Source organism: Bombus huntii, chromosome 6, assembly GCF_024542735.1.
Source record: "Bombus huntii isolate Logan2020A chromosome 6, iyBomHunt1.1, whole genome shotgun sequence".
Lineage (NCBI taxonomy): Eukaryota > Metazoa > Arthropoda > Insecta > Hymenoptera > Apidae > Bombus > Bombus huntii.
In genome coordinates, this window is record NC_066243.1 from 17,986,166 (window position 1) to 18,002,967 (window position 16,802).

Sequence of the window (16,802 nt, forward strand, 5' to 3'; positions counted from 1 at the left end):
ATTTTTATCGATCCTTTTACGCCTCTAACATACCTTTTTAAAGAAACTATTTTTCCGAGAGAAGATTAATAAATTTGAGAATAAAATTATACAAGTAATCTTATTTCTCACGTTAAATATGATTTTTTAATCCGAATATCAAGACACCGGTATACGTGTGTATTAATAAATTCCTTATGTTACCGTATTCCTCGTTAAATTTAGTTAACAGTTTAAGGACCCACCTAAGTTAGAAAGCGATGCACTCATGTGTGATAGTAGCGAAAATCAGAAATATGTCAGCAGAAAAGGAAGTTTTTTTAAAGTAAGTATATATAACTTATAAGAAGTAGTGTTGTCACATTGTGAAACTGTAATCTATATTTTGAAAACATGCGTTATGATATTAAGTATATTTTCAATAGTCGATTACCGCTTAATCTGCAGAAAAATACAAAGAAAGGAGCATTAGTTTATCTATACTGCTTAACCAGCGCGAAATACCGGCGAATGCTCGGACGTGCATGTACCGAGAAATACCGTAAGCGGAAGATTTTCCAACCGCGATAATATCGATAATCGATATTCTTATGTGTGTACCCGCGTAACGTTAACTTATCACGTCCCGCGCTGCTCACACGCCGTAACGTAGACTAAAACTACCAATAGCGCGAGTGAGCGTTCCAATTTGAAATTTAAATAAATTTTAACAATTTGTATAGAAACCAAATTCGAGCCTCACAAACCCCCACGGAATAACCCATCACATGACGATCCCTCCACGGTAGACCTAAATATAAATAAGCGTAGCGATATAGAAAAGAGAGAAATAATTCCTTAGTTCAGAGTAGTTAATTCCTCAGTTTTGTGTGATTAGTTCCTCGGTTCTTGGTGATTAATTCCTTGGTTCTTGACGGTTCAGTTCCCCATTTCTTGGCAAGTAATTTTTTTGTTCATAGCGATTAATTCTCAATTCCTTTAGCTCTTAATTTCTCAGTTCCTTTGCCTTTTAATTCTTTAGTTCCTTAGTAGCTTTTCAGCACTTGGTACCTTTAGCTCTTAGTTTTTGCTCTCAGTTCTTAAGTTCTTTAGTCCTTTAGTTCTTTAGCTTTTAGTTCTTTGATTCATTAGTTCCCAGTTCTTGTTAGTCTTGTTAATCGACGTGTTTGTATTTGTCAATTTGTAAATTATTGAAAATCAATCAAATTAAAATCTTGTAATTAATAAGAGTGAAAACGTATTGCGAACGATTGTAACTTCGAGTATTCGAAATCTCAACGACAATTCTGTCAATATCCAATTAGAATTAGAATAAAACATTTGTTATGAAGAATATCTGTCTAATAATATGATAGGATTAAGCGAACATTTATTTTCACCGACTTTAATCCTCTCCCGTGCCAGTACTCCTGCGCGTAGCAGGTTAGCCGAAACGTGCAGTTTAATTGCCAATCGCATTAAATAACAGACAACACTACAATTTAATCTGAATTCAAAAATTAACGGCAATACAACCAAAACGAGCCAAACAAAACGTAACAAACTATCATTAACACGATGCATTCTCCTTTGCATGTAAACATCATCGTGTGTCATCGCGTTCAGATAATTGGTCGTGACACCCGCGAACCATGACCTGATTTTGTTTCCAACCTTGACCCTTATCGAGATACTTTCGTTTCATTTTCTTTGCTTTTATTTCCTGCTACAGCGACCTTACGATCGTCGACTTACGCGATACGAAATTACATTGAACTTGCTTGTAATCTTTCAAACGAGTACTATTAGGATTGGAAAGTTCCTTCGAGATACGGCTTTGAGAACCGCGTCATTCGGTTTCTATTTATCTAAAGTCGCTTTCCAAATTACGATGCGTCATAAATATTTTATTAAAAGTAAAATTTCGATGACGCGACTTTCGACTGAACTTCCGACTCTCGAACACAGGATTGTTTCCACCACGAAAAAAGATTGTCGTCGATAAAACTGGCTCTGAGTTATTGTAAAGATCACAAATGCGACGTAATGTATATGAAGAAACTGGAATTTTAAAAGTTCATACATTTACTCGAACGAGTATCTCTCCGACTGATTTACGACAACAGTGGAGAGCGTAGGAAAATTCAAGTATAATTCGTACAGGAATTATTTTACAAGTAATTCGTATCAATTGATAGCATTTTTTCATACTCGTCATTTATTTTAGATCTTTTTCATTTCCATTCCACAATTGTCCGTATCCATTGCACGTATTTCTTACGCGTATCTTACTTACGCGAAGAAACAAGCATGTGCACGAACGTATTTTACCAAAGCGCTATCTGTCACATAATCTTTCTGCATGTTTTATGTTCTATGTGAAAGTAACGAAGATTATGCGATTTGAATGATTAAGGTCTTTCGAGAGAAAAAAAAAAGAACAAAAGATGTGAAAGTTAACACACGTATTTAACGTTTTATGCAATGGAATTTTTCCTTTACATGCATGCAGAAGGTGAAGGAACTTCCTGCAATTAAAAGCGTCTGAAACTTATCACAAAAGCATGCTGGTAGTAACAGTGAAATGTGTGAAATGTTGATCGCAAAGACACAGTGACCCGTTTGTGTAAAAACAATTAAAAAAACGAAAAAAATGGTATTTTCTTTCTTTTCATCGACGAAGATGGATTGCACGAAGATAGACCACGCGAGATGGATTTCAATGGACTATCGAGGATGAGACGAGAATCCAGCAGTACTACCAAAAGTACAACTATACCTACGTCTACTTTGAATCCTACCAGTGCGACTCTGCCCAACATAAATTCTCAAAGCATTTCCACAAAAAAGCCAGATCCTACAACGCCTAGCCTAGATTTTACAACGCCTGATTCAGATCCTACGACACCTAGTCCAGATTCTACAACGTCTAATTCAGATCCTACATCTTCTAGTGCAGATTCTACAACGCCCAATTCAGATCCTACAACGGCCAATTCAGATCCCACAACGCCCAATTCAGATCCCACAACGCCCAATACAGATCCCACAACGCCCAATTCAGATCCCACAACGCCCAATTCAGATCCCACAACGCCCAATTCAGATCCCACAACGCCCAATTCAGATCCCACAACGCCCAATTCAGATCCCACAACGCCCAATTCAGATCCCACAACGCCCAGTTCAGATCCCACAACGCCCAGTTCAGATCCCACAACGCCCAATTCAGATCCCACAACACCCAATTCAGATCCCACAACGCCCAATTCAGATCCCACAACGCCCAATTCAGATCCTACAGCGTCCAATTCAGATCCTACAAATTCCACGCCTGATTTAACTCCAAGTACTAATGAGACTCCGAAACCAAGTCCAACGAGCACACCTGATTCAAGTTCAAATACGAGTAAGACTCCCAAACCAAGTCCAACATCTGCTAAACCGACTACTCGACCGAATCGAAGATCAACGCGCGAACCACAAGCCACAACTCCCAGTCCAACTGCCGAATCTACTACGCCTAAGACTAATTCAGAAACTACAACCTCTAGTCCAACTACCAAACCCACGACACCTAACTCAGAAGCCTCAACTTCTAGTCCAAATCCCGAATCCACGCCTAAACCTGAAGCGGTGGCTTCTTCTCCGACTCCTAAGACTACCACACCTAAATCAGAGACTCCAACTTCTAGTCCAAATAGCGAATCCACGCCTAAACCTGAAGCGGTGACTTCTTCTCCGACTCCTAAGACTACCACACCTAAATCAGAGACTCCAACTTCTAGTCCAAATAGCGAATCCACGCCTAAACCTGAAGCGGTGACTTCTTCTCCGACTCCTAAGACTACCACACCTAAATCAGAGACTCCAACTTCTAGTCCAAATAGCGAATCCACGGATCCTAAGCCGAAGCCCATGTCGTCTAGTCCAGCTGGCAAATCTACGACGCTGAAACCAAAATCCGAGACCACAACCGCACCTACGACAAAACAACCATCCGATTCTGGAAAAGTAACTAATCCAACATCGACAACCGCCACCCCTGTGATAGGATCACGTTTTAATCCGGATGATGAAATTCAAGTGCCTAATAAAAAGCCTGAATCGAACCAGGCAACAAATCCAATTCCAAACGAAGGGACAAATACAGGAACTTTCATGTATCCTGAATTCCCAACTTTCCAGTTCCCTCCGTTCTTCATGCCTTCGTTCACTCCCGACTTTTCGGTACCTTACAATCCTTACAACCCTTACAACCCTTACTTTACACCCGATACTGGTAATAATAATGCATGGACTGCACCTAATGGCGGAGCTGGACCTGCGACATCTTTCGCTTCTGCTAGTGCATCGGCTGGAGCTTCTGCTGATAGCACAAATTTAAACGCATCACCGTTAGGTTATCAAGGAGGATACCCTGACAACCTGAACACGGTCAACACACCTTTGGTCGTCGAACCGAACACTGGCAACGTACCGAACATGCTTAACGCAGGGGGATATGGTAGCTATGGAGGAGGTAATAATTAATAAAATGGGCAAAGTCGAACTCAAGATTACCAGCTTGAAGATTATCGGGTGGATGCATGCACTGTGCTAATTTGCGTTTAGAAAAATCTTTAATAACCATGATAAATTCGTAATGTCGAGTGTAGTGAATGGTAAAGCTGGATATTTCACAGGCAATACGTGTAATCGTTGAAACAGGATAATTATAGGATTATAATTTTGCTATAGTATTATAAAATAGTTTCAACGGTTGCTGAAGGTATTTGCATCGAAACATTTTGCGATTCTGTGAAATTATACATAGAAGATTGCGAAGAAACATAGAACGGGATATAACTTTTGACGAAAAATTTATAGCTGTGAACAATTAAAGAAAAAAGTTAGCATTTTTTATTTTTATTTACTTTTTTATCTTTTACTAAATATATTGCGATCTTATACTATCTTTCCTCGCTTTAAATTCCTTGTTACATGTTGTATTTTTGAAGATGAATGTGTCAGGAGTATCTAATCATAGTAGCTGCGTGGGAGGAAGGTAGTATAATACGATACATTATTATATTCTTCACAAATTTTTCTATACACTCGATATATTATAACGTATAACATGTTAACGTACCGCTGCATGAACATTAAAGAGCTATCAATTTGTTTTTTCTCTCTAACTATCCTTCACGTATCGTTAATATGTACTTATTACTTTATCGTTTACAGGCGCACCATACTTCGACACTGGATTTGCGTTTCCTGATTTTCAGAAACAAATGGAGGAAAATTTCAGACAATTGCAAGCTGAAATCCAAAAACAACAACAATCGTAAGTTTAATATGGTTGGTGAGGTTTTAATCGACGATTACGATCACTATCGTTAAAAAATCATTTCATGGAAAATTTTTTTGAAATTTCTGAACTTAATGGGCTGTTATCGTAATGCCACTGCGTTACTTCCCAATTAAACAAAAATATATAAATATTCAGGACTTTCATTCTACATTTTCAACTTATTTTCACATGTAGAATAATTTGTAAGCAACGCGATTTTATTATTCTCGATTTTCGTTTTAGTTTGAGCCATAGAAACTACTTGACTTTACCTGAGCCAGATATTAAAGCTCGTGGTGGATAATATCTTATGTTATGACACATAAACTCAAACATACACATGTTTGATCAGTACATATTTTTTTAATAAAAGTTTACTTTCCCAGTACTTACGATTCTTTATTCGCACAATAGCAATGCACATTCGCACAAGTGTTTTCAATCGACAAAAACTCCGTTAATCTGACTAAAATTTTGTTCCAATAAATGAAGTTGGTATTAATGGAAATAACATTATAGAAGCAACTAATACATAAATTTTATACATGATAGGATCTTTGAAGCAACTAATCGCATAGCCACTGACGGAGCTAATGGCATCCCTGGAACACATACCGCTGTTTCTGGCATTCATTTGGGACCAGATGGCGGTTATCAAGCTGGTGCAATTAATCCAGTAAGTTTCAAGAGTTTACACGTATATTACCTTCTCAATTTACTAGTACTTCTTAAAACGCGTTTAGATCAAACGAGCAAGAACGTAGAGCAGGAATTAGAGCATACGTTCGAGCTTGCGTAAAATCACTTACGCCAAAAGAGCTTCTTCACGATGAATACGAACGAAGAAACACCAAATGAAGAAAAAACGCTATTTTCGCTTTAATTTTACTGAAATGAGGGAAGAACGGGCGTTCGTTCGCTTGGTCTAAACGTAAATAGGTTTATAGAACCTAGGTTCACAAATAATACGATACTTACAGGAAATAAGAGCAGGGAGAGAAAAATTTATTCTTAATCTTTCAGGTTGCACCGGGAATAGAATCTAGATTCGCCGATGAACTCCCTCCACCGTCAAGCAATAATTACGGAGTGTTTTCCAGTTCTAGCTCTCACACCTTGGTTGGTCCGGATGGAAAAACAATCTCTCGCAAATCTTCGACAACAGGTGTAAATGACAATGGAAAAATTACTTACCGAACAGTCCAAGAGTAAAATGTACGTCCTCGGTTGGATTTACATTATCATTGATCTTCAATGGAACGCGTTAATACCGCGATAAAACACAATTGTTTTCTTTTACTCTTTTAAACCCAACATTCTTTGTAACTCAGGATTATAGATAATATTTTTAATCGTTTACTTACCAAATATACATAACTGGTTGGCGTAAAAATACTCATTGTACTCAAGTAAACACCCAGAGTATAAGGCGCATAAAACTATTTGACGTTCAATTGTCCACGAATAGTTAAGTAATTAAATCTGTGATTAAGTTCATAGATTACCTAGTACGCTCAGATACTCCATTCTAAAGTTCTGAAAAACTTAATTTCCCTACTAGACCCTCGACTGGAATATTCTGTTATGGATATATAGAATAGAATAGCATTCTTTTCACTCGTTTAAAGTGGTATAACTTTACTCTCTATGTATAAATTCCACCGTTTACAAGTATTAGGAGTTCTTAATATCATAGAAAACTTGATAATTGGCCAGGATCATTAAGGATCGGATTAATGAGTCAGAATTATGTGTGAAAATTTGTGGAAGTTATTTACGAGACTTGTAAGAAAATAATGAATTGATAATTCCATATATTGACGCAGACCACCTTTTGATTCGAATCTCGCTGGGAAAATTTTAAATCAATTCAATTGAATCAAAGGACATTGAAAGAAAAATGCTGCTGAAAATTTGAATCTGATGGAATTATTCGTAAAAGCAAAATTTATAATAATAATAATAAATAAGATTCGTAAATGCGTGAAACAGAGAAACAGAAAATGTAACGGAATATCTAATAGTATAAATGCCAAGATCGATCAATGGTGGAAAGAGAGGAAAATATAGATAAGGGAAAAGCTTCGATCTATTGCTTATAACCGAGTAGACCATGGATTTTTATGCAAATTATATAATATTTTTATGAATGCAAGTAATGCGTAAACGCATAAAAATCCATAGTTTACCGATGAAGTTCTGAACGAAGTAATAATCCTCGATTTTCAGCAAGTTCCTAATGTTTTGTTTTGCTTACCTTGATTTCTATAGGTGTTCTAATAGCTGCGAATGGGACAATATCTATATTTAAATGCCTGTAGAAACAGTTGTGAATATTTCTTGTTTCGTTTGAAATCTCTTTGTAAAGCAATCAAGTAAATATAAAGTCGTTATTTGTATTTTATTAAACACGACGATATTGTTCGCAAGAGAAACGTCGTACATTAATAATTTCTTGATTTTTATTCCTTGTTCCATTGAGTTTTGCTAAGAGGCGGTTCTATTTTGTCGTCAACAACAGGTTTAATTCGAGGTCTTTGAAAACTCCTTCGGCCTTGGTACCAAGGTTCACCGCCTTGGTAACGACTTTGGATCTAAAACATTTTATTATTTATATATCTCTATATCGATACTTAGAACGTATTATTGTCTATGTCTCGAAATTTTGCAAAATAAAAATTTAATAAAAATGTTTCATCGTATGAAACTTTAACGGTTTAACGTAAAGATTTTATATTAACTCGTTAATATCGGGAGACGTGAATCGACGTCTTATGTTTTTCAAGAGTTACCGACGGCAGACACGAGGCGACGTTTTTTATTTTTGTCAGCGTTGACGCACTTTCCATTTACATATTTAACTTGCAAAATTGCGCAGGAGATGAGACTACGAACAAAGTGTTAAAAGGCACTCTGACATTATAATGTATACATTCGTAGATAGATATTGTTCGTACGTGAATGTTTTATCGATATCACTGAGTCGTGGATGTTCCGTAACTTAAAGTAAAAGGTTCCGAGAAATACAAGAGCATTTATAGAATCTTTTCCTTAATACATTACGTATGTTATAAAAGATTTTACATAAAGTTCGTTCAAGTTCTAAGATACTTATCGCAAACGTACACTTCTTAAGGATTACAAAATTATTTGGACAGTCGACTCTTCGTCATATTATTAATAGTAAGCCTCGTGTATTTAGAAGGACCAGTTCTAGCGCTACGTTCGAGGCAAGTATACACACAGTGCATATCAATTTTTCGTAACGTGTTTGTTTGCGATAAAAGTCGTATTTGTGAAAAGTGTTTAAATACTTTCGTAAGTCACTGCACATCTATTTGGACATAAATTACCGTAGTATGCAGTACATAATACTACAAACGTTACCTATGATTAGTTTCGTTAACTGTTTAAAAATATAAATTATTTTATAAATCTCTATTAAGTTTCACGTGGGAATTAATAACAGATTAGAGCTTAGAATAGCGATATTTAAAAGGGAGACTGGAATTAAAGATTACTTATTCATTAATATAATTAGCGTTACCTGTGGAGTATTGTATAAGTATGTCGATGGACGTGACCGATTTAGATGACGAAGACCAAGATCATACGTATTTGCTACACCACGAACTCCGTCCACAATTGGAATATCATTCGTCTTAAAATCAGTCTCTAATTTTGTTATTACGGTAAGATGAACGTCAGTTACAATGTTACCTTCGTTATTGAGTCTTGACGAGACTGAGATGTTACAAATCCCATTTTTGCATACGTCTATGCCGGACTTTGTTCCATTTTCGTTCACAATAATTTGAATATTATTAATAACAGCTGGCTGCCTCGTTGGATCGTCCTGGAAATATTTCATTTCGATCTTCATCTTTTTGTTTAACACATTACAAACAGTTCTTCGAATATAAAACGGTAGAATTACTTGTATAAAATGACTCCTTTTTTTATTCGACATTCTAAATGCATTCTCACTGTTTATCGCGAAGATAAAAGATTTAGGAATCCGTCGAGTCGTTGCTAATCGATCGTTAACTTGGTTTAAATTAAGAGAATCTTTCGAGTAGAAATCGTTCGGATCTCGTTCATTTTCTTGAGAATCAAATACAATCTGCGAAGAAATCTCTATGCAGGATATATAACTTTCCCATGCAAACACCGTCAAAAAAACGAAAAGAGCAATCTCTCTTATTCGTTTCTCCATTGTTTCTTCGATTGGTACTATTTTTTCGAGCAGAGTTTTCGATGTTGTACGAAGGAATAGCTCCGAGGAAGGGATAAGTATTCAAACAGGATGTATACATACATATAGTAATGACAGTGATTGCTGTACGTGTGCAAGAAAATTACAATGACCTCCGTGGATCTAAGTGGCATAAAAAAAGGGAAGACTTAACCGAAAGCGAAAAGTGTGCTGTCTGAGAAATCGGAGATCTTAATTGCCTCTTAAAACGTTAGGTAACACGAAATCCAAATGAATATTAAGCATTTGGGTTTTGTGACTAATTAATGCGAACATGATTGTATGCAAATTAAAAGAAGGAACAACGCAATATGTTATTTTCTCAATGAATCGCTTCCTCCACATGTTAGTCTTACTAACACTTCTTTACGTTATATCATTGCTTACGCGTCGATGAGATTCTTTTAATATACAAGATATCCCAGATTTTTCCAGCCGAATTTTGTTAGTATACTTTTATATATATGGATTTTCGGATATATTTGGAATTTGTTGCTATTTCTTGAAGAACCTATATTTAATAATACGTTATTGCTAATTTGCGGAAAAAAATTAACGCGATTTCAAATCATTGACACGTACAAACGTAATAAAAATAATTGAATGCAAATCGAAGTTTAAAAATTCCAACTCTAAATCACGATGTAAAATTGAATCTCTACGAATATTTCTTTTCAGTATACTACTATATCAGTATACTAAGAGAATATATTTACTCTCAAACAGATACTTAGTACAAGGATATCAATAACAATATAAATATTTATTGTCGTAAGTATCGAGAAAATATACACGATCATTGTTTGATTTTCACAACTTCTTCAAAGAAGATTTTAAAACGAGAGTACGTGTAAAGTCGTGCGTATTGAATAGAACCCTCGCGGCGAAACTAAAAAGACACGCGGCGTGCGCGAATGACGTTGTGTTGCTCTTTCGACATGAAGAATAAAGGATGACTACTCTGAAATGCACCCCGTTACAGTACGGCCAGAGTCAGTACACAGAGATTGAAACAATCTCAAATCCCGTCGTTTACATCTAACGTTTGACTAAGCCCCTATGCAAACGAAGGGTCGTGGAAGCTCATTGAAATTCATTAAAACCCTCGTTGCGTCGATCCACTCTTTCAACTTTCTTATAGCTTGAGCAGAATTTAATAAAAGCGGACATTACACGATGTTTATCGTTCTTGATCCCATAGTTCTACTACTGTTCGTAAATAAATTAAATAAATTAATGTAAATTAATGACGAATTAATGCGTTTGTATATTTATTGTTTTCTTATGAAATCTGCTCATTATAAATTCAAATCATCTATTAAAAAACATAGAAATAATATATGTATGTATAGCGTGTTTGAAAATGATATCCTGTTAGATACAAGGAGAATGGCATTTATCGTCGCACGTAGATACGCTGATGTTCCTTTCTTCGTTTCTTAACTCGCTTAACAGCGAACTATACCGAAGATGACGAGGATATCTAACTGAATTTACATATCCGAATGGATTACATTTAACTACACTAACTAACACGAAAGAATTGCTAAAGAATGAAAAAAATATGGGAAACCGTCAGAAGACAATAATTAATTACAGTCGCGTGATTTATAAATCCTCGAAAATGTTATTTTTTTATCGTGGAAGATGTAGCCGATTGTACGCGAAACAGAGGCAGCGAGAGACACCAGAAAATTAGACACAAGCTCATCTGTCATTTTAAACAAGACGTCACGGTAGGAAGGTACCCCATTAATTTTGTCAACCGACGTTCCCGGCGCTGGGTGCACGAATTACAGGAGTCGTTTAACCAGACGATATCTCACGATTTGATGAACGATTTCCGAGAAAACAAAAACTCTTTCGGCGTCGAGAATTCTCTCTCGGCTCTGTTGCTTCAGCCACGATGAAGAAACGCCAAAAATAACTAGTCGAAGGAATCAGGCGACTTTCATCGAGAAAGGGAGGAGAGCTTTACGGTGTTATCGATTCTCGGTGAAGAAATAGCGAATAACAGGCTTGTGTATTATATCGCTTTATTATGACTGCAACATCTGCGATTTGTACATAACATCTTTCGCACAATCTCTTTTCGCTTACTATGTACACAATTTTCGCCAAGACAGAACCGTGTTACGGTTCTCTATTTATAGCTAACGCTTACACATATACATATATGTAAATATATACAAAAATACAAAATGGGTATTGGCACACTCGAAACACTCATCATGTGGCAAGCGAAGCGTATCACATCGTTTAAAAATGTCCAACACGTTTTTGCTCGATTACGCGACTTCCTGAGTGAGGAATTGGCAGTTTACGCTGATGCAGGGTTTGGCAGTTCTTTGATACGTTGGATATGCACGATGATATTTCGCCGAATAAGCGATATACTGCCAGGTAAATATTCGATTCAGTCTTAACATGGAAATAAATTATGCGTTACATACATCAAATTTCTACCGTGACTCGTTACTGAATGCTATTATAAAGATTACGTGCCTGCGTCTATTTAATACTCTTTTCGCAATACATTACACAATAGACTCTACAAAAACGAGTTTTACGATCCAAGTGTTTGTAACTTTTAAAACGCTCGATTCGATTCTCTTTCTTACAAAATACATATGAAACTACGTGCCTATAGCCACGAATATTTGCTTGACTTTCTGAAAATCTTAAAATTATCGTTTAAGTACTACTATTATATACATCTTCTATCAACGATCTTCTTTTTTCAGTCACGTTTGTAAATTTTAGAAATCTTTCGGACACAAGATCTATTTATTTTGTACGAACTGCGTTCGATTTCAATCGTACAACGATTAGACGTATCTGGTCAATTGAGTGTGGAAATCTTGAAGACAGACTATCAGTTGGCTAAACGTCGGTCTTTCGTCCGCGGACATTGCCCAACAATAAGCCATAACTGCGAACAGCTCATCGGGACAATTTATTGGTTGTGCTAATCTATACCCATCTCTGAGGTAAGAAGCCATTTCAAACGCGTCGACTTCCACGTACGGTTGCTGTGCTAACGTCGTAAGTTCCCATAATAAGACTCCGAATGCCCACTGGAACATTAATAAATACATATTAATATTTTCATCTCTTAATAACAAATTTATGTTAAATTTGTAATAAAATTTATATAATTTCTGCAGATAATAGGAAGTTATAGAACAATCGTAGTTATTCGACAACCTTTGGCAACTTCATATTCATAAAAATTTGAATAATACCGATAAATTGAAAAGAAGATCGCGTTCAAACTGCATCCTTTTTGAAACTATCTTAATATCCTCTATATAAATATAAAGTGACTTCGGTTTCGTTGTGGGAACAAACTATTTTCGAAATTTTTATTTACTCGATACTGATAAACTTTTGTACGAAACTTTTTTGTCAGATAGCCGCAAATGAAAAATCGCTGCTGGGAAATCATGCGTTGCATCATGTAGAACAGCCTGTATATATACCTAATGAATATCTATTTCCTTTCATGTAATTGTATTATTTATTTTACGACTTCTTTTTTCAAAATGTAAAAAGTTCTCCAAACTGAATAAAATATATGCTTCAGGATGAATCAGGATACATCGAAATACAATTAATTCTCTTTTTATCGATTTACTTTTATTATATGCGTAAGCAAAAGTAATAAAAACTTCCTGCGACTTCGGTTCTTGAGTTGATAAAAAGTTTCCAAAGAAAGTTGATTTACTCACAACGTCAGAAGCAGTGCTGAACGCTTTATTAAGCAAACTTTCAATGGCAAGCCACTTTATCGGGCGATTCTCGTTGTCGCCGAGGCAATGATAATCCTGCGGGAACAGGTCTCTGGCTAAAGCGTTGTCCGTGATTTGAACCCTCAGATCATCGTCAACCCTAATGAAATACAACATTGATCGTTAAACATCTTCGAGGTGTACTAACTGCTAATACAAATGCTAAGGTGCAGGGCAAAAGAGCAAATAAGCTAAACGTGGCTTGGTTTAAATTTGTCGACTGGTTCGCGTGGTAATGCAAAAAGTCGCGCAAAAAGGATCTACCAAGAGGAGCATTAAGGCCATCTCCGCGAGGCGAAACAGTAACAGTCGGTAATTAAAGCGGTCTCGAGCCACTGTATTTATTGCTAATTAATGCCGCACGGCCAATTAATATCGCAACGAAACGTAACAACCTTAGCTTTATAACGCTTCAATCGATGCTTCGCTAAAATATTCAGTGCGGTATATAAGTTATAAAAGAGCGCTTTTACGCTCGAGCAGAAATTTAAAAAATCCGGTGCAATTAGAATTTCCATGTTAATGAGACATCCGTTAAAAATTGTCAAGTACGCGTGAAATCCAGTTGACCGTCTGCTTATAGATGTATGAATAACTATAAATGAAAAGTAAAATGTTTCTGCTTGAAGCAAGGCTTTAAATAATTCTGCTTTTTACTTACACACAATTCCTAGCGGCCAAGTCTCTGTGCACCAGTCTCTTTCTATGAAGATACTGGACCCCTTTGGCAGCTTGAAGGGCCATTTCCACGACTTCTTGGGTGGTGAGTGCTCTCGGTGGCCCTTCGCTGCTCAACTTGCACCTCAGCAAGAACCTCTTCATGTTCTTGTAACCAGTGTGCGGATACAAAAGAAAAGGCGCGCTTCTGTCTTCGATAGAGACACCCAAAACAGGAAGCAACGCTGGATGACTCAAACCGTATAACGCTAAACCCTCCCGTAATAGAAGAGCAACCTTCAAAGCAAAGACAATGAACTCGATCAAAACTCGTGTATATAAGTATATAAAGTCGTATAATAACGCGATAATAACATGGCGATACTACTCGGAACTAATTGCAAGTGAATTAAGAGGAAACTTGGTATGCTATAATTTCATTAATAATGTTGGAAGAAGACAAGTTAATTGGCAGACGAAGGAAAAAATACTTACTTGTGATTGTGATGCATGTTCAGCAGCAGTTTTCACTAGGACATCCCTCGGGGAGGACGCACCCTCTTCGTGATAACTGCCTCTATACACGCGACCGAATGTGCCTTCCATTTCGATGCTGAGGAGGCGTACCCTGCATCTGTAACAAGTGCGAAACATGATTACTTCAGGATTCGTGACTACACCATCAACGAAACCAATAATTATTTCGTACAGACTCTGGAGTCCTTCTTTACAAAATTATTGGGAGGTTGAAACGATCGACCGAGTATCGGAACGGAAGCAGCCTGAATAATCGAAACAGGTTAACGTGTAAGTACTTCAAATCTTTTTTTACATTCGTGTATGCTTTCGGTCTTTCCATCTATACCTGCCAAAAACTGGATAAATTTGCTCCTGGGATACTTCACTCCCGTAATTTAATTTTTCCCATATGCGTATGTATTTATTATTAGACTACGGATATTTATGCAAATTTACGACATTTTCATGAAAATAATGGCACGAGCAAAACTACGATAGAGATTTGTTTTATTTATTTAATGTTATAGAGAGTATAGTATTTTGGATATTTTATATATTTTTCCGTACATATACTATGTACATATTTTTATGTTTTTAAGTTTTTCATAAACGCATAAAAGTTACCAATCCATTCGATATTGACGTTTATAGTGTTAAAGATATGAATACTCTCTGCTTGAATAGTTATTTATAATCAGATACGATTATATTTTATTTCATTAAATACAAGTAAATATCTATAGTATAAGTTTTCAGTAATACTCATAGTCCATTAAAAAAATCTGGCTTACGTAAAATTAGTTCGTTCGTTCAATGCTTCAATAATCTTATTAGATACGGATTAATTATCGTATTTGTTAAGTATCGAGCGTGAGAGCGTTGTTCCACTCGTAATAATTTAGCTAAAGAGATATTATCTACCTTTGAACTGTAATTTCTTGAATCCTTTCGTGCAATTCTCGACTAGGTCGATCGTCTAATCTTCTGTAAGTAGAAGTGGATGTTGCAGAAGCAGGTGGAGGTGTCTCAGGTGATAAAAAGGTCTGTGCTGGTCCGACTCCAGTGCCTCTTTCCACACTACACGCAGAACTGAGACCCCTCGATTCTCTTAAATAGCAAACATAATTTCATATGAAATTAAATACGTTTAAAAAATTTATAAATTTATGAAAAATGTATGATTCTTTTTTTATTTGCAATAAGAGAATTTATAAATTTTATTGGTATATATCCCTTCATCATCTTTTCCTTTTTTTAACCAATATGTCAATTTAACACCAAAAAGCAAATTAAATTGAGAAAATCTCTTTCTTATATGTATACGAGAAATGTAAATAGAAAAGCAATAAATAGTAGTTTCTAATAAATAATAAAAATACTAGTCTGTAAAATATTAAGAATAATTAATAGCTAGGTGATTTAAAATCACTTACTGAAGAGGATCTCGATGCCTCCTAGTCTTCTTGTCACGCACATAATAAGCGATAACGAGAACAAAAATCGCTGCGATGAACGCGCAAGCACAACCGATAGCAGCATAAAACACCTGTCCGCCAGAAGAGGATCCGGAAGCTGCGACAAGAACTTCTTCCGCTCCTATGTTACTTTTATCCTTCAGACAAATTTTCTTTCGTTTAAAGTCCAAACTGGTCGTGTTTCTTCTCGACAGGGAGACATTTATCCGAAGACTCAAGTCGACCTCCGCGTCATACGGGCCACAATGCAATGCCAAAGCCCAAGTCTGCAGTCCACCGACTGGAATCTCACCAGCCTGTGATATATTCAGAGAACTACTCAAGGCTGATGGATTGCTGATGTCTACCGACATTGTATACGGCAACTGAAAAGTTCGAGATTATTAAATATTTATAAAGGCGTTACTAACTTAAACATGGAATAAATTCAGTTATTGAGAATGGAATAAAGCAACGGAATGTCGATCGAAGTAAATTATTTGTAATACTTTGCTGCAAAATTTATAAATTATACAATAAAATAGCTGTGTATCGTTAATATACTTTACACACTTGTACCGAATACTTTGAAAGTTCATATGATCTTTCATTGGCGACTTTTCATAATGATCAATAATATCCAAAATATACGACAGTATAATAAGTTTCAAATAGTATAATCATGAAATTTTTCAAAATTTTTCTCATTGAATAATCGGGAACGAGAAAAGATATATTTTCTCTGGCGAATCGGTAGAATAAACAAAAAAATTGTTCGTCCGTGCGACCCAAATTGCAATTTCACGTATCCCAGCGAGACTCGCTAAATGAAC

At 36.1% G+C, this 16,802-nt stretch overlaps 3 protein-coding genes across 4 annotated transcripts in view; 1 reads left to right on the top strand and 2 right to left on the bottom strand.

Moving 5' to 3' along the window:
- The first annotated feature begins 2,670 nt into the window (after window positions 1-2,670).
- LOC126866828 (cell surface glycoprotein 1-like) lies at window positions 2,671-6,688 on the top strand. Its single transcript, XM_050620784.1, has 4 exons — window positions 2,671-4,480; window positions 5,185-5,287; window positions 5,846-5,969; window positions 6,317-6,688. The coding sequence occupies exons 1-4, from the start codon at window positions 2,671-2,673 to the stop codon at window positions 6,503-6,505; spliced, it is 2,226 nt and encodes a 741-aa protein (XP_050476741.1). The 3' UTR covers window positions 6,506-6,688.
- A 701-nt stretch (window positions 6,689-7,389) lies between these two features.
- LOC126867120 (uncharacterized) lies at window positions 7,390-11,422 on the bottom strand. 2 transcript variants are annotated; one of them, XM_050621305.1, is made up of 3 exons: window positions 9,231-11,422; window positions 8,841-9,149; window positions 7,390-7,887 (listed from the first exon to the last, which is right to left on the bottom strand). In XM_050621305.1, the coding sequence occupies exons 1-3, from the start codon at window positions 9,507-9,509 to the stop codon at window positions 7,756-7,758; spliced, it is 720 nt and encodes a 239-aa protein (XP_050477262.1). In that variant the 5' UTR covers window positions 9,510-11,422; the 3' UTR covers window positions 7,390-7,755. The 2 variants fall into 2 exon arrangements, with proteins under 2 accessions (XP_050477262.1, XP_050477261.1); XM_050621304.1 differs by having other exon boundaries at window positions 8,841-11,422.
- Window positions 11,423-11,567: 145 nt separating this feature from the next.
- Window positions 11,568-16,802, bottom strand: part of LOC126867119 (tyrosine-protein kinase Drl-like) — a 29,217-nt gene continuing 23,982 nt past the window's right edge. Inside the window, exons 3-8 of the mRNA XM_050621302.1 lie at window positions 15,949-16,355; window positions 15,437-15,622; window positions 14,492-14,630; window positions 14,001-14,293; window positions 13,280-13,439; window positions 11,568-12,625 (exon numbers count right to left, since the gene is read on the bottom strand). Of these exons, the coding sequence (XP_050477259.1) occupies window positions 12,377-12,625; window positions 13,280-13,439; window positions 14,001-14,293; window positions 14,492-14,630; window positions 15,437-15,622; window positions 15,949-16,355 (1,434 nt within the window). The 3' untranslated portion in view covers window positions 11,568-12,376. The remainder of the gene's footprint in view (window positions 12,626-13,279; window positions 13,440-14,000; window positions 14,294-14,491; window positions 14,631-15,436; window positions 15,623-15,948; window positions 16,356-16,802) is intronic.

Excerpts from the sequence above, each read along its gene's own strand:
- LOC126866828 (XM_050620784.1), top strand. The coding sequence starts at position 2,671 with ATGGATTTCAATGGACTATCGAGGATGAGACGAGAATCCAGCAGTACT. Across the intron at positions 4,481-5,184 it reads ATATGGTAGCTATGGAGGAG|GCGCACCATACTTCGACACT; the intron begins GTAATAATTAAT and ends TATCGTTTACAG. Across the intron at positions 5,288-5,845 it reads ATCCAAAAACAACAACAATC|GATCTTTGAAGCAACTAATC; the intron begins GTAAGTTTAATA and ends TATACATGATAG.
- LOC126867120 (XM_050621304.1), bottom strand. The coding sequence starts at position 9,509 with ATGGAGAAACGAATAAGAGAGATTGCTCTTTTCGTTTTTTTGACGGTG. Across the intron at positions 7,888-8,840 it reads ACTTATACAATACTCCACAG|ATCCAAAGTCGTTACCAAGG; the intron begins GTAACGCTAATT and ends AAAATGTTTTAG.